General features: G+C 37.0%; 1 protein-coding gene across 1 annotated transcript in view; it reads right to left on the bottom strand.

Moving 5' to 3' along the window:
• Window positions 1-18318, bottom strand: part of tacr3a (tachykinin receptor 3a) — a 37862-nt gene that overhangs the window by 17829 nt on the left and 1715 nt on the right. Inside the window, exons 2-3 of the mRNA XM_015005556.2 lie at window positions 14090-14278; window positions 12494-12644 (exon numbers count right to left, since the gene is read on the bottom strand). Of these exons, the coding sequence (XP_014861042.1) occupies window positions 12494-12644; window positions 14090-14278 (340 nt within the window). The remainder of the gene's footprint in view (window positions 1-12493; window positions 12645-14089; window positions 14279-18318) is intronic.

Below are 18318 nucleotides of genomic sequence, written 5' to 3'. Positions count from 1 at the left end.
TTTGGCTAGCCTATAATAGACTTCATGAAGTCCTCATAAGGTCATGCGTTTCACTAACTTATCTCATGGTCTCTACAGAAAGGAATGCCCTGACCTTTAGATTGATGATGCTTAACTGCTAATGCAGAGGCACATAAAATAACAGAATTATTTTCTCAAGGCCTCGCTTCATGTGAAGAAAAAAAAAAAGACTAATGCTTTAACTGAGCAAGCAAGGAAGTCATTTATCATTGGGAAAAGCCTGGTAATCTTGTGGAGATTGAAACATCCATTCAGTGCTTAATGTAGCTTCCCCTCTCTTTCCCAGCAGTACTCACACCTTGAAACGTGACAAAATATATTTCACATGTTGGCTGGATAGGTAAACAACTCATGGCTGTCAATGACCCATAAGACCCACAGGTGGGTTGGTGACACATGTGACTTCAGCGACAAGTGTGAATGTCCCAATAGCTACTAACCCAAAACGTCCTCTCTGTCCCACTAAACCAGCCAGGGACTTCAGATGAGATAAAGTATCTTAAAAAAAAGCATAGGATGAGGTGCTGTAAAACATCTGATGACAGAATTATGTAAAAATATATACAATTATTCAAAAGGGGAAGTTTGATCAGTAGCATATCCATAATATATTTGCAATGAGTTTTACAGAGCAAGAAAACAAAATCAAGTGTCTAGATAAAAGTGACAAACTGCAGTTAAACCTGCAAGCTACTGTGAAAATTCTATGCATGTATATCTCTGTGGGAAAAGTCTTACTTTAGGTGGAGAACTTATGCTGCTGCATGTCCATTTTTTTTTAAAATAATCACATGCACTGCATTCACAACACAGATTGCATCAAGTAAATGGATACAAAGCACATTAAGTCCAGCAAATACGAGCAATTTGCATTTATTTTTGACAGCTTTACCTCACTTCAGCAACCAGCAGAGCAGGTGCAGAAGTGATCAAAGAGTAGAGGAAATATATTTCCTCCCTAAAGGCATCAGGCCATAAAATGATTGAGGCACTTCTGAAAATCTGTTCTTCAAACGACGGGTGTGAAGTGCTGCCTACATGCACTTTGTGTTCCTCCATCTAGAAGCTTACAAAGCCAAGAAAATCATTTGGGCTTTTCCAAATAGTTTAAAGGCTTAGCAAACTTACAGTTTATAAATGTGTCTCGTTATTTTGGAATTTAGAAAACAGAAATGATACTGGTAATACTTAAGTAATGTACATGATTTTGAAATGGCGTTGCCTCACAGGAAAACCTTCCAAAAACAGGCCTCTCTGAGATTAAGTCTGTCCATGAAAACATTGAATTTAGTTTTCATGTTTTCAGTATCAAGCAAAAATGAGAAAACATGAAGCAAGGCACCACATGACTTCATGGAGAAAGCAAATTGCATACGGCTCAAAGTCTTTCTGTGAATATTGAAATACATTGAAGTTAAAAGCAGTAATCAAAAGAAAATTACAGCCTGAATGGAATCTGGAAAAAAACAAATGAAAGCAATAAAGTAGTTTGTATCCTTGGGTAAAGACTGGATATTATATTTTTAATATCAATCTTGTCTTTTGTGTTAGGTTCTTTAAAGCCTTCTGTTTAATTACAAGCATTCACAGTTAAGAGACATTTTTTTGTGAATATCAAACTTATTTACTCTAATTAGAAAATTTCAGCTTTGCAAATGGCAGCAATGGTCTAGGAGCGTAAACCTCTCACATTACTAGAAAACCTGAGAATTAATAACTGAGCTCAGAGCAGATTTTTTCTCTGAATGTGGGAAAAAATCCTGTTACTCCAATTGGCATCTATCCTTCCCTTCCACAGATCAGACGCACCGGTGTCACTACTTTCAATGAAAAGGAAATTCACCATTTTATTTTAATTAGTTTATCTTTACTCCAGTTCTTTATTTAATTGGCGTGTTCTTTGTAACGAGGAAATGAGCCTCTCTAATTGATTCACCTTAACGAGGCTTATTCTAAATGAGTAAAAACACTAGAACACCTTTGTCTGTAAACAGAATCTTCTGAAAATTAGGAGAGCCTCCGTCGCCGAGGGTTACGGCTCGCACTCAGGCTGGCGTCTCACAGCAACATCTTCTAAATGTAAATGTGAAATAGAGTCTTTCAACAAAACACCAGCTGGTAGGTTCACTCTGAGCACAGACAAGAAACAAAACTGAATTACAAGCTAGTCATTTTTTTTAAATATATATATTTTTCATGCCAATTTTCTCAGTATAGGAGGCTGGCGCCGACACGCTGTGACATGGTGTTTGGTGAAATACCTGCGAAAAAAAACAACATGATTCTATCTATCCTTCTGAATTGAAGGCAACATTTTTTTTTCACAGATTTATAGAAAAATTCAATTTACCTGGTATTACTGGAAGCAACTGCCTAGCCCCCAGTGCAACTTTCATCTTGACCCTTTTGTCTGTGACAAAAGGTGTCCCATTATGTAGTCAGTCTTTTAAAAATAACCCAAATAGATCTGTATTATAAGCTAAAAGTGGCTTCTTTTGAGATTTGCTGCATGAGAAAGGCAAGTAGAAATGACTATGGTATGAACTTTTGTATTAAATGTCAAGGTCCACACTGAGTAGCTGGACTTGAGTTGTTTGTTTGTGCAAAGCTTGAGGGAGTGGGGGGGATAGCATAAAATAGTTCAGTGACACTTGAGAATCAGCCTGAGAGCAGAAAATGACATAAAATGGCAGACCCATGGTACTACTGGAGCTCCAGAGATCCACAGCTCAAGTGGGAGAATCTGCTGACAGAGATGCTTTCTTTAGCAAGCAGAGACGAATATATAGGAGGATGCAGGCAGTTAAATACAGGGCAATATTGGAAAGAAAACTGTGCGGGTGGTCACTTTCCTGAAGGCAAGCAACTCTAAACATACGGTTTAGACCTAAGCAATTCCTTTTGGCAGAATGACCCCTGATAATCTGTAGTAATACTTTTATAATGGGTTTCCATTAAGCTTTAGAGTGAGGTGGAGCTTTGTTTCCAGAAAGAATGGACAAAATAAATGTGTCTCTTGATGTGTAAAGCTGGTAGAAGCTCACCAAAAAACTTCTAGCTACAGTAGCAGAAAAGGTGTCATGACTCAGGGAGCTGAATTCACATCTTTATATGTTCTTTTTTTTTTTTTGTGAAAAATCAAGTCCAGTTTCCTTTCCATTGAATTCGGTGCCTTTTTGTGCATTGGTCTCCTATAAAACGACCCAACGAAATGCTCTAAAGTGTGTGGCTGTAATCTTACAATGTGTAATAAATTATTTTGTACTGATTAAAATACTCAAGCCTGTGTTCAGAACCAGTCAAAGTCCTCCAGTATCATCTAAGGCAGTTAGCAGGTATAAATGTACATAAAACTTCTCTTTTCTATCAATCTGCCTCCCTTCAACAACTAAATGATGCTGTGGATGGATGAGTAAAGCTTTAACGACATTTTCACCACTGCAATAGATTAGTTTAGTGTCACCGCTGGGAGGAGGGAAGCAAAGTGAAAGGTGGAGTGAGAAGGAAATTTGTGAACATAAAGGAACATTTTACTGAAGCTCCAATTTAGAAAAAACAAAATAATGTCATTGACATGCTAATGAGTGTTTTAATGAATTAACTTTGTACTTGGTTAGAGTATAGTCTGGAGACTTGGCACATTACCAGATTGATGTTTCTCCATTAATGCAGTAAATGAATACCCATTAGTTCACTTGGAAACAAAATGGGTCTGGGGATTAGTTTGGAACGTTTCTGTGTAAACTCTCAGAGATTAAAACAAGAGAGACGTGAATTCAAGTAAATCTAATAAGTTTACCATTGCACAAAAAAATTGGAGCACTGTATAAATCATGTACACTGAAACATCAGCTGATTTAAGAATACCAGGATTTGCTTTAGTTTTTGAGAAAACACACAAAAAATACATATTTATTTTTTACTTAACCACTTCAGTCTAAATATATTTAACATTCATTATATTGGCGTTGGTAACCGTTAGAACTAGTCACTTTTAAAGCATTTCCAATTAGTTTCTTTTATATGATTATCTATAATATGTTCAGTGGATCAGTCCTGTTGTTATAGTGACGTTTGACTTCATTAAGTCAGTAGAAAACCTGTAAGCCTCAGTAAACTTTAGTGGTGCATTTAAAAATTGTCCATATTATTACTGAGGACGGTTTTTGAACTACGAGTTAATATCAAGCAAGAAAGTGCCTGTCCTTTTCACCTTTGAGGACGAAGACCCATTATTTCTGGCAAGCATTTTTTCACAGTAGTCTAGTTTTAGTTTTTCAGGGAATTTGATTTAATAGAGAGGAAAGTTGCAAGGCAAAATATTTAAAATACATGGTTTGTTTCTGTGGTATAAAATTACTTCTAGATGAAGCAACAAGCCCCTCACCAGGAGTTGGTCATGTGAAAGTGTTCAAAAGTTTCAAAATGGCTACAATTTTTACATCACATATTCATTCTGTGAAAACAATGTCTACTTGACAAAATGTCAGAGAAACTATGTAAATAGTGAAGGGGCTCACCAAAACAAACCAAACAACTTGCATGTTTACAGAATTAACATTTCTGAATGTTAATACATTGTATTTGTATAGCCCCTTTCAGAAACAAGGCCTTTCAAAGTGCTTCATATCATAAAAACACAAAAATACAAAGCAGTAGAGTCAACAATTGAAGAATTACATTTTGTCAAGTGCCATCATTACACATCGGATTGTTGATTAATGTTTCATTGATTACATTTCAAATTGCACATTAATCATCATATCATTTTTCAGCAGTTAAATTATTTGTTTCTTCTCTCATTAAAGAAAATCAATAAAATCATATTTTAGATCTGGGTGCAAATACTGTGATACCCTGGAGTTCTGATAGTTTTATTTAATCTTATTTCGTCTCCGGACTCTCCCACCGGTAAAGTTTAGAGTTTGTTTTAAGTGATTTTTGAGTGAATTGTGATAGTCATCATAGTTTTTTTTTTTGTTTTTTTGTTTTTTGCTTGCATACATTGCTTACCTATAAAACACACACACAAAAGAAGGAATCTAGATATATGGTTAGAATGGCTTCCATGCTCTCTGAAGCTGCTTCAGCTGAACTGCACAGAATTGAGCCTTTCACCATGTTGGGGAAGATATACTATCACAGTCACGGCAGTTTATTTCCAGGGTTCCCGATTTCCTTCCCTTCAGCTTTCCTTCCCCCTGTGCCGTCTGTCTGTCCACCGCTGTGCTCCTCAGGGATGTTGTGGAGGTGTGGTATTTAGATACTGGGGCAGCGGTTATCAATCAACCTGGCCCCTGCAGGATATCTGCCTTGGATTTCTCGCCACTCCTCTCCAAATTGTTGTTAAACTCCGTTGGGCATCACACTTGACTCAGTTGAGCTCAACTGTGCAGTGGACATTTTTGTGCATTTTTTTTATTTTCTGCGTGAAAATGAACTCTTATCTCTCGGGTTCAGGACTGCTGCCACTGCAGCCATTCTGCCTGGCTGCTCGCTCTCTCCACCCCGTTAGTCTGCCTACAATTTTCAGATCACCCAAATCCCAGGCATTTGTGCAAACATCAGCGTTAACTACTGCGCGCGGATGCGGCTATCCCTTCAAATACTTTCGCTTCTTGGCGCACCAATCACATGTGCAAACTGCTGCATGATGCAGTGACAGATTTATTTGAGAGTAAAAAAAATCCAACCATTGTTGCTAAAATCTGTTGTGCTTGAAGTTTAAAATACGGCTTATTTTATTTACACCTCCTGTAATTTCTGGTGCGGAGAATAGTTGGTTATGTAACCATGGCAGGTCATAATATTGTCACATCTGTGTACTTAGATCAACCTCCCTGTAGAGAGAGAGAAAAAAAAAAACCCTTAGCCACAGGTCACTCATACAGTTCTGTGCTTCATCACAGACATGTACGAACACCTGTTAGTAAGAAATGTACCATTACAGTCGGTGCTGCTTTGGTAGTGGCACACACAATGGCTTAGCATTTTAATTCTTATGGGGAAAAATAAATCCTCTTCTGAAGGTAATCTATTCCACCCATGCCCTCAAACATAGGCAAAGTTAATCAGGAAGGCAATGGGCAATCAGAGATGTCTGCAGTAAAAGCTCAAACGCAGAACACCTCAAAGAACTGTTTTAAGATGGTTCATTAGGACTCCTTCTTAAAATGACATTTCCATTGCAGAGCCCCAGGCATGAGCTTAAAATAGAGCACCTGTGGCGTAGTGATAGTGGCAGAGTGGATTAAATCAAAAGTGATTTTCTTTTATTCAACATCAGTGACAATACATAACAAAGGATGAAGGCTTCTTTTGCTTCATGGAAAAATAAATGAATCCAAGCAAGTGGAATTTGTCAGCATTGAGACAAAGCGAACAAATTCTGGCACTTATTTGGTAACATTTGCCTGTCAATACTACAGTGATTCTTCCCTTTTTATTTAATGGCCTCTAATTATCACTCATAGTCACTGATGAAGTCAATGTGTTATTTTATGAAAGTAAAAAACGTATGTCAACAAAGGTGTAACGACATCCGCAGGTTGGGTGTTGGTCTGCTTAACGGTGTGTTCCCACTGAGCCAGGCCTCAAGGTACATCAGGGCAGAGAGAAGTGTCTAAGAGAGCTAAGCAAGTTTACCTAGATTCAAAACTTTCTCTTTAGATTTAGGTGGAGTGAAGCTTAGCGACAGGGCAGACACAACTCCAGAAAACCAGACAAAAATCCACTGGCACCCCTGAACCAAGATATCATCCAGCCACAATCCACAATGAAAGATAGCCTCAGGTCTTCTGGTCTGCAATATAAGGAGTTGGCAACCATAATCTCTTTGGGTCTGATTCCTAATAAAAAGCGCTAATTTTGCAAGAGCATAAAAAAATTGCACATGCTGAACGCAATCTAAAAAGTTTGCATGTGCAACTGATTGCAGCTGAATTTAACTCCACAGCCTCTCACCCATCTCCTCCCATACCAGGAGCCACGGGCAGCTATTTAAATGCAAGCTTCTTCAGCAGCCTTGCTTACCAGCCAGCCTCCTTGGATGTTTTCCAGTTAATTAATGGCTCAATTTTCTTCTCAGCTTTTCAACAAGTTTCGTTGATTCAAATCTGGTATGTTGAAGAAGGGGAACATATAAATCTTGCAAGACCCCGGCCTTCCGAGATTTATTCTAATAACAAACTCACAATGCTACACATCACTGTGCTAATATAATAACTGATCTGGTTACACAGCAAATAAAAAAAAATCTAAATGGATTTTCACAGAAAATTTGCAATGGCATTGAGAGACTTTAAAAGAGGAATGAAATGTGGATTTTTATATGGAATTTTGCAGAAATTATATCAAATGACTATTTGCCACTGAGTTAATCACAAAAGATAAACTTATCACAGATAATTCAGATGAAACAAATGTGATTCCACTACCCATTAGCAAACTTCCAACTTTTCAACACACAAAATTTTGCTGTCTGAACTAATCTTTAGCATTTTCCCTGTGTACTAGTTAGGATAATGATGTTTGTACTTGGCCCAAAGCACTGCTGTGTCTGTGTACTGCTGAGCTTCAGAGCAACTGTGCCACAAACAGGAAATATATCTGCCTAACCTGATCTCTTTCCAAACAAGAAGCCCCACGGTCCCTTATTCATCATGAAAATGCATTTGTGAAACAGACTTTCTGAGGGACAGATCATTATTATCACAGTACATTCATAGAAAAAGTAACAAAATGCCTGAAAGAAGCATTAAACAGAGAAATAAAAGCTGATCAATACTATTCCACAAAGTCGGTGACGGCTGACCTGATTTCATCAGGCTGCTTTTTCCATTACTATCAGGGTCTGATTGTGAAGCTCTCTCGCCTCTTGTTTGCAGTGATGCCTCCTTAGCAAATCTCAAATTGTACAGTAAGAATATATGAACTTTAAGCACCAAATATAAAACTGAGGTCGCTAAACAAGAACACCCAGCAGACAAACTAGGCCTCTGCAACCTTATACAAAATTTATATTTGTAAGATGGTGAAACAATGAAATGTCAAGCAGTCCAGCGTGTTACACAAAACAAACTATTCTATTAAGCATCTCTGCAAATGACTTTTTGTTTTCTAGCAGTCATAGCTGAGAAAATTACAACAATTTCTTTCCAACTGCCAAGTTGAAGAAATATTACAGTTTGACATTTTTCACACAGGGGCCTGTTATAGTGTTTTTTTTTTTGTTTTTTTTTACATTCTATTGACATGATCCTTGGGTTTTGGATTTTAATTTTGGTTATCATTATTTATTCCTGCTATATTTTCATATTGAGATTGTCATAATTGTAGTTTATCATATTCAATTCTTTGCATTGTGTTTACTTGAATATTTCTTTTGCTCCTTTTTATGCGTATTTCGATTTCCTGCCTCCATATTTATGCTAGACTTTTTCTCTTTGGTTTGAGGATCTGCCTGTGTCTTAGTTCAGCTCCCTGTGTGTCCTCTGCAGTGATTTGTCTCTTTCACTCAGTCTCCCCGCTTCACACTCTCACACAGCTGGCGTGATCCTTTCTGACTGCGCAGACATCAATACATTCAGAAACCCTGTATTATGTATTTCTGTGACATTCTCCCTATGAAGCCAGGTGAGCTTCGCAGTGATGGAAAGATAGGTTCTTTTAGACCTATCTTTAACTTTAAATTGATTGCAGCTATGACAATTTCCATGATTAGGGACCAGGGACAGTGGTACCCCACGGTTTGAATAATTTTAAAATACCTTGTGCAGTTTCATTTGGACCCTTTTAGGACCTTAGAGCAGGTAGATTCTGTGGAACAGGCAAGCTGTGCCTGTCGTTGACACACATACACACGTGAGCATTTGCAGAAAGAGCAGAGCACTATAGCAACAGAGCGCTGGCTCTCTTTAGGAAGAATAATATAACAGCAAAGGATTAACGCACTCCAACAATTTTAAGCTGCATTTCAGATATGCATTTCATTTTATCTTAAGTTACCAGAGAGCTCACAACTATTCTGGAAAACTGGACTTACAAGTTAAGTTTTTTATGGAAGCATACCAGTGTTATTTAAAATCAGAGCTATGCAGTTTTCTGATAATGAATATGCAATGTGTGCAGTTCCTAAAAAGAGCTCCACAGGTACAGTCATTGGGACTTTCAAATATAGTTTATAAATTACATTTTATACATGGAAGTTTACAGCTTCAAATATGTAAATAGCACATTGATGATAAAATACACTCTATATTACTATAGGAATTAAACCAGTCCTTAAAAAGCAAAATAAGACCTAAACATACTCAGCAAAATAAAAGCCTTCATTTTTCACACAGTAAGTCATTGCAGCATTGGGCTTAACACTGCTGCTGGAAATCAACCAGTGTTACAGGTGTTATTACGCTTACTTTTAAAAATGAAGCTTATGATTTAAATAATAATAATAATAAAAAAATAAAGCCTAACTTTTACATTCTACACTTAATATAAATTGAGAAAATTGTCATATGAAGTAACTAATGGAGCTAAAACTGTCCTCAAAAGTCAACCATACTGGGATTTAAAATTAAGACTACAAAGTAAAAGCCTTGAAACTCGTACATACATCCAATGCTACGGCCCCTTCAAAATTTCATTAGGAATTTTCTTGTTTTTTATTTAATTTTTTTTTTTTTCATTTTACATGTTTTCTTCTGACTGAAGGTAAAATTTCAGAGTGGAACAACAAAAGTACAGACTTTAATAGAGGTTCAGTAAATGAAGCTGAGGGTTACGGTAATGACAAGAGAGCCTCCCAACGTTTCAAGATTCTAGTGAAATAGGCAAAATGTTGGTCAGAAATTACTTTAAAAAAAGGTCTGGTTGTGATAATGGTAATTAAGATTATTTGAATTAATTATCAATAGTGAGATGCAACAAAAAATATGTTTTGACATGCCAAATGCAATAAAATTTAAAGAAAACTGAAATTATTGTTTGCAAAATTGACATTTCTTTTACATTATTTTATCTTTTGAGAGATGCAGGTCTTTTCTTTTGTCTAGTATCACCCTAACAGTGGAGAAGGCATCAGAATGTTAACCTTGTGTTCTATGTTATTTAAAATGGCTTTAAAAGATACAGTTTGATTAATGTTCATCAATGCATGCTCTGTTCTCCAATAAATGAGTCACAATGATTTTTAAAAAAAATCGGCAAAATAGCACAGAGTTAATTAGAAAAAAACAATGATCAATGAAGGAATCTGAACCATGAGCCAGTACACAGATTACCAGTTGCCTAGAATATGAATCATTTTGACTGCTTAATTATATTGTGTGAAAACAAATTGCCTTTAGCACTCATTAAAATGTATTTTTCTTTACAAGTTAATTTACGTCACTATAAGTCCAGAAAATAATACATGCCTAATTTGTTGACACTTGACAGCATTGCCTGCTGTTGTTTTCTTCTTTCTTAAAGCTCAGAGCCTGAGTACTGACCTATAAATCTACCTATACTTGGCACATACTGCTGACACAAAATGGATTTAAATCAAAACCCTTTCCACAAGGAGCAGCACACACGTCGAGGCACAAAATAATTTCTTTTCACTTATCGATCTGCTCACTCTCTCAGCAAGACGTCCCCCGAGAACCATTCTCTAAAAACGTAATGGACACCATGAGGAGATGAGCAACGATTCCCAGAGAACATAAAGCGGGCCTAGGGTGATAAAAGTTTTGGCTCTGTACGGTGCCTTGGGAAGTTTATTATATTTTATAGCGGCTTTCTGTGACAGACCAACACAAAATAATAATAATACAATAATTGTAAACTGGAGTGAACAAAAGGCATCGTGGAGATCCAGAACACAGCAGTTCAAGCAGGATTAGGATTAGAAAATATACTTATTAAGCGTAAAGAGCACTGCTGGTTAGTCATCCGGGAATGAAAACAGTATGGTACAGCAGCAAAGCTACCATGATATGAGTACAGGATTAGGGTTAGTCCTTTGGTATAATAAATGATTTCATGTTCCTGTGCTGAAGCACATCTTAGTTAACATCACTCATAGACTCAGTGGGTGGAATGCTATAAGTCAGTTTATTTTTGTAAACATATTTCTTCTTCAGAGATAAATAAAAAGAACTTTGAAATCAACACATAAACAGCTATTGACAAAATTGAATATCTATATGGTGTTCTGTTACGTTCACATGAAGTTATATTACCACCTAGATGTCACACCTGATTAAATAATACATTTTTTCAGTTTTAATAATTGCCACAAATCAGGGTCCTTTATAATGTCACCTAAAATTTAATGAATAATAGATGTGAATAAACTAACCAAAGGAAAAAATAAATGTTTTTAATCGAATAGAGGGCATTAAAGGACATGGTTTCATTCAATGACTTTTAAAGAGAGAGTACAACAACGATGCTGAAAGTACGATTATTTGTTACCCAAATCATGCTCCAGAGTTTTCTCACGTGTGTTCGTTCTCTGTAATAGTGGCCAACAGCTCCAGTATGAAGCCGTGTCTGTAAGTAGATGCTGACTCCTCAGGATAGAGGAGAAGGTGCTAGACATGCAGACAAACTCATAAACCCTGAAGACAGGCCTGTCCAGTTGCATTGACAATAAATGACAATCAAAAAAGTTGGGGTCCATTGAATTAAGGCTTTTGTTCTCTGAAATTTTGACAGAGCAATACCTGCTTCTTCAACAGATTCATGGTTGCCATAAAGGAACAGAGCCAACATTTTCACTTTTAGGTGGGAACACTCGTCAAAGTGGGCTGCATTGTTAAATATTTTAGCACAGTGTACTAAATTTCAGCTCTTTTTAATATGCCTGGAAGGACGTGAGATGATGTTTAATTTAGCTGAAGCAATCAAAGTCTAGAATATACTTGGTGTAGTCTTATTTTTTTTTTAGTTTTAATAAAGTCTTAGTGCTTTTACATAAGAAATATGAAAGCAATTTAAGACGTAACTAAAAGCTTATACAGGGCCTTAAGGTTTAACCTTTAATTTTATGAAGATGCTTTGTATTCATGTCTTTATCTGCAGGATTGACTTTCCTCAAACATGCTGCAAAAAAAGGTAATGGAGAATGAATGCTTTCAGCCACACCAGTTGCATACAGACAAGCAAGCTTAAATGCACATTTGTCCAGAGACCTGTAATTATTCGGCATGCTTGAATCATGACAAAATGTCAGATTTCCTTTCTTTCTTTTTTTTTTTTTTACAAGAACAATAAATTCCAAAGTACTGCTTCCAAATATCTTGATCTTAGCTCATTTTATGATTACAGATCAGAAGAGCAGGTTACCTGAAAGTTTGTTACTGGTAAATAAGCATAGTTTATTCCTCGTTTGCGGCATTTCGGCTTTCAGTTGTGCTGCTGTTTGAAGCAACACAAGTCATGCTTCATTTCCATCCAAAAAGCAAAAACCGTCATTACGCTTGCTTACCTTCCTTTTAGCTTTGAGCTGTCCATGATAATTGTCAGATGAGTCTCCAGGAATCTCACTACCCCACAGTGTCACCCCCACGATGGTGTAAGTGATGCCCATCACCACCAAGGGCAGCACATACAGTAGCACAGTCACTATGATATGATACCTGAGGGGAAAGAAAGAAAGGAAATGTCACAGGGTGTAGGAGAACATAAAAAACTGTTCACGTTAAAACATTGCGGTTAATCCTTTGCAGGTACTGGCTAATCAGTTTAAGTGTAGAGCAATCACAGTCTGCAGTGCTACAGAGTGGATACAATCCTTTTGAACTCAGCTCCCATTTCAAAATCTGCAATCCAATTTAGCAAGCCAAGCACCAAGAGAAGGTGGCGGGTGGGACAGAATTAATTTTCTTCCTGGCTTAGATTTTTTTTTTTTAATGTTCCACTTTAAGCAGTAATTCACTCCACAGCTAACAATGCCCTGTTACAGCCCTGTTCAGAAGCTTTTATGACTTTATCTTGACCATAAACCCTCACGCTTATTTGATTGAACGTTCCATTTCAAGTGGCATCTTGATCACACACTTTTTTTATCCATTAAGAAGCTTCTGGCGTAATTGCAGATGGATATTTGACGGCTGTTCTTGATCATTTCTGTAGTTTATTTAAATTAGTTGGTTTCTGGGTACAGCTTTTAGGCATAGACCAGAAATTATTTTGAGTGGGGATTCTGATAACAGCATTTCAATTCTTAATCAAACATGATCAGCTACTCTAAAACAAGTTTTGATTATTTTTTACGCCACTTTATCAAAAACGATCAACCTCAGAAAGAGAGTGTGAGAATAATCCATGATTCACCAAGTATAAGCTGACCATAAAATGAAAGATGCTAGAATATGAGTATTGTAGTGAAGAAAGTTTAACATCAAAGCAGATCTAAATTAGATGGCATCAGAAAAAGAAAAAGAAGAACCCTTTCAAGTAAATTTGCAGCTTCCCAGAAGGAATCGTGAAACACCTTTGCAGAAAAACATTTATCAGGAAGCAGTTGCTGAGAAGCAAAATTGATGCTTAAGTATGGTGGTGGCAGCATCATGGTGAGGTGTGTTTTCAATCAGTGGCAGTGGTGCAGTGCAGACAGATGGCAAGATAATTAAGAAATATGACAACTTCAACATCACCTGAAATCAATAGCAAGGTGGTTGAAACTTGGACATACAGTAACTGGACTTTCCAACAAGGCAATGATTCCCACTGAACATAAAACTACCCTTCTGATGTGGATAAAGCAAAGAAATTACCAATAAATTGACCAAATACTTTTTAATTTTAATTAATGTTGCTTATTCAGTCAAACTTTTGACTAGGGTTATTATTTTTACATTTTCTCACAAGAAAAAGACAAATGTCAAAAACTAATAGTGTTATACGTCATTGTAACCAATACAATTACATTCTTTCTACCAGTTTGATAAAAAAAAAGAAAAAAAAAAAAAGAAGGTGTTCCTTTAACTCAGCCACCACCATAGCTCAAGCGGAAACCTTTAAACCTCTGAAAGTGACATGGAGAGAAACAAATAATCTTTCTGAAATTATATTTCCTCACATAAAGGGGTCATCTTCCATGCGAGGCCAGGCGACATAGCAGATGGTTCTGTGGGGTTGAGCTCGAGTGGTGGAGAAATAGCACAGAGGGAAAGCCAGTACCACTGCCAGGCTCCAGATACTGACGATGACTCCCATGGTGACCTTTGCTGAGAGACGGGGCTTCAGTGGGTGGATGATGGCCATGTATCTGCGGGAAGGAGGTTGGCATTTTGAAAGATGGTCTTTGTGCTTGGACACACAACATAGTTAATTACTGATTAATGGGTTTAATCTTACTGAACTCAATACGTGCTAATATTCCACACACAAAAAAATTGTGTCTTAGTGGAAATAAGAAATCTGTGTGGAAAAAAAAAAATTATAAGAAGGAAATTAAAACAGAGCAGCCTGTAAAGGAAGTCATTTTGTAATGTTTTGACTGGGTGGAATGACCTAATGTACCAGTTTTACTACAACTTCACTGAGCTGTAAGGAAAAATGTTGGATCTGTTTGTTGTAGTTGCTGCATGCATTGTCTGTTGTGCTGAGAAGCTACATCATCTCCACAAAAACGATTATTTGATTATTTCATAAGATTTCACATGCAAGTTTATTGGGTGCAAAACATCTGGAGTGTATTTTAAAACAGTGCTTCATTCTGTGCAGAGCAGCGGGCAGAAGCACTGCTGCTCTGCTGCTCTGCTTTCAGGAAAATAAACTAGGCTTTCCTTTCAAAAACATTACTGAAACTCTAAAAGTTACCAGCTACATAAATCTCACTCTGGACGCTGCATGATTTTCAAACTGCTGATCAAAAAGCTTCAGAGCTGCAAATTCAGTTTCACTGGGGAGGTAACAAACAGCAACAAAAAAAGGGGCTTTTTCCTCTGTTACCAGAGCAGCTCCCTGAGGGACAACAACACAGATGCTTCATCCAATCACAAGTAATTGTGTGAAACTGCATTACACTGGCCCCAACACTAGATCCCTAATCAAGTATTTGCAGCAGGGTGATTTATGAACCAAGATTGAAAGACAATGTTGGCTGATGTGATGGAGTTGAAGGCACTGAGAAATACAGCAATAGTCGTGCAGCAGCACCAGTGTGTGTTGAAATAAAATGCAGATACCAGCACATACACTGATTTACACAGTTTTTAAGCTGCAGCTGCAGGAAAATAACAGGTTATATTCACTAGCAAATATTTCTGAATTTGCATTTTGGCCAGTGATGGAATGAAATATTCAAGAAGACAATGTTGTGGACCTAAAAGAAGTTACCATGCAAGATGCTCACTCTAACAGCTAAACATCAAAATGTAAGTCTTCAAGACTCAACCCTGGTTTAGATTTTCACAATGGAAAACATTGCAGTAATGGTCCCCAGGTCACTGACCAGAAATTGACCACTAGTCCTTTGGGACAATGGAGAAGCAATCTAAACACATATCTGTGTTTAGCAGATGGACTGAAAACAGCTGCAAAATTAGTGGCTTTTAGTGATGTTTTGTCTCAGTTCTAAAAAAGATTTGTCTACTTAGAATCCGTGACAAGTTTGATGAGATGGGTTCCTTTACTTAAATAATATTCATATCTCAAATTCTATTCAAATTGTTTTGCTTACTGACATTTTTGTTGTCAAAGAAAAATAAAATAATCCTTTTTAAATAAATATTTTAGTCGAAAGGTCAAGTCGTCTTTGAAATGTTGATGCAGATTTTTATTGGTGTAGCCGCTCCTGCTAAAAACAGAAACATGGTTTATTTTGATGTTTTGATGCTTGTAATTCTGATATCCTATAATTTCCTGTTTTGATTTGATTAACTTCGTTGTTTCCCTTGCAAATTCTAAGAGGAGATGGAGAACTTAATAAGTAAGTGCTGTTAAGAAAATGCAATAGGTTTTGTTTTAGCTGAATTATTCAGCATTGCATAATGTCCATCCAGATATGTAATGTACATAGTCTTTGTAAAGAGTAGGTGCGTCCCTCCAAAGAGTGTGAAGCTCATTAATGAACATTCTGGCTGACTATGCACAAATAAAATAAAAACTTTACATTAGTGACACTCATCAACTAGAGATATCTTCCCCAAAGACAAAGTTTGTTATGATATCAAAACTTATGGTCATTCCAAATGATTACTTTAGGAAGGAAGGAGCATGACTATGAAAAAAGCAACAACATCAAAGCAGCAAGATAATAACAATAATAAAAGCTCTTACTAATAAGAAAGTGCTTGCTTATCTTATCGGAAGAATGTTCAAAATAATGATTTGGTATTCAGATCAGGCCAAATTACAACCTTTTGCCTCTGAGTGTTTTGTTTACCATAGAGGACTGGAGGAGAACTTTGTATAATTTGTGAAATTTACAGAAGTAGTGTCATTGTTTGGGATAAAACTTAGTTTTACCCCCCAAAATAGTTTGGGAACATTAGCTAATGCATAAATTCGAAGATAGAAACAGGAATGTTATCTGTTTGGGAAACAAATCCCATCAGAATGTGAATCGTGTAGAAGAAACATGAGACTTAACACACAAGTGGGTCTACAAGAGGATAGATAAAGAGGAATTAAGTTAATGTTTCGGAATGGCCAAGTCAAATTCTTGACCTAAATCCAGAGGAAAGGTTGTGGAGGGAACTGAAGCGGACGGTGCATATGAGTTGAAACCGTTCCGCACAGCTGAATATGAATATGCATGACTGATCAGGTTCCACTAGAAACTTTTAAGTTGTAATGTTTTCAATATGCATTAGTTTTATTTAACTCTATAATCATCTACTTCAAACACTCATAATTAAGCCTATATTTATGAACAATTTAGGCATCACTATATCTCTTTTTACCAATTTAACGGAGGAAGTGCTGTTCTCTAGCTGACGGTGTACATAAGTGAAATAACTCGGCATAAAAAGTTTGGATTGCCTGCTGTGAATTCACTCTTTACGCAAAAAAAACTTGTCTTTCTTTTGCGGCAGTCCCCATAAACATGAAAGCCTGCAGAGAGATTGGAGGGAGGACAAATTCACGAATGATCACGAACTGTGGCTTCTGCCATTTCAAGACATCAGAGCGGAGACAGCGCCATACCAGGGTTAAGGAAAGCATGACCGGAGGTTACATCTGCATCATGTAGGCTAGGTCATGGCAATGTTCTCTTTCTCAGTAAACAATTTGTGAGATTCGAGGGGCACTGCAGGCCAAAAATACCAATTGAAGTTGCAGTAGAGGAGCCAAAACGAGCTCTGCCCGAGGAAATACATTGTTTTGTGTCAAGGGGAAGCACTGTGCTAAGGAGACACCTCACACAACATCACAGCACGCTCAACATGCAAACTTAACAACACTGCTGTTCCTTCCTTTCATCTTTTTTTGTTTTGTTTTCTTCATCTTCGGCTAGTAGATGAAGCTTTCATAGAATAGAATAGAATAGAATAGATCTTTATTGTCCCCCAGTGGGGAAATTATGATGGTTCAGTGATTAAAGCCCAGCTGAAAGTGTTGAATTTCCAAATAACTGGAAACCACAGAGCAATAAGAAACAGACCAAGAGGCAAGAAAGGAGCAGGAATGTGTGAGAGAAGAAAGGATGACTGCATGTGACGGAAAACAAAAAGCTTAGAGCGTTAAAAATGGGAAATCTTTTCTAACATGCTGGCACAAACTCCCATTTGCAAAGCTACTGATTCAACCTGATTGCGGTGTAACAAAAACGAATATATTCTCAACTTTATTTTCTAATAAAAATCTAAAAAGTGTGACGTGCCTATGTATGCAGCCCACCTGACTTAAGATTTGTAACACCGCCTTCTGATATAATTTTGCTGATTTTTAAAATCATTTGTCATTGAAACAAAGCTCATGTTCAGTCAGAGTATGTGGTGAGCATCAGCGAGCATCCATTTTCAAGAATTGACACATTTTCTCTGAATTGACACATTTTCTAGCTGAGCTTTGACTAGACCATTTTAATGAATGTATATGATTTGAATTAACCTTTCCACTGTAACTCCGGCTCTTAATGAGGTTTTCCTGCTTGCTGATAAACCTCTACTTATGTCTTGCAGGAGGTTCTCTTCAGAGTTTTCATGTATTTGGTTTCATCTACTTGCCAATCAGCCAGTTTCCCAGTCCAAGTTGAAGAAAGCAGCTATTTTCACAAGTTCAGTCTCTTACACCTCACAATCAAAGCTCATATTTTAATGGCTTTGTTTCCACAATGGCTCTGTTCCTGTTACTCCTCCA

The sequence above is a fragment of the Poecilia mexicana genome, unplaced genomic scaffold (genome assembly GCF_051168715.1).
Source record: "Poecilia mexicana isolate PSO_F unplaced genomic scaffold, ASM5116871v1 scaffold_1, whole genome shotgun sequence".
Taxonomy (NCBI): Eukaryota; Metazoa; Chordata; class Actinopteri; order Cyprinodontiformes; family Poeciliidae; genus Poecilia; species Poecilia mexicana.
The sequence above is the reverse complement of the archived record's forward strand: the minus strand, read 5'-3'. Positions and strand labels throughout refer to the sequence as shown.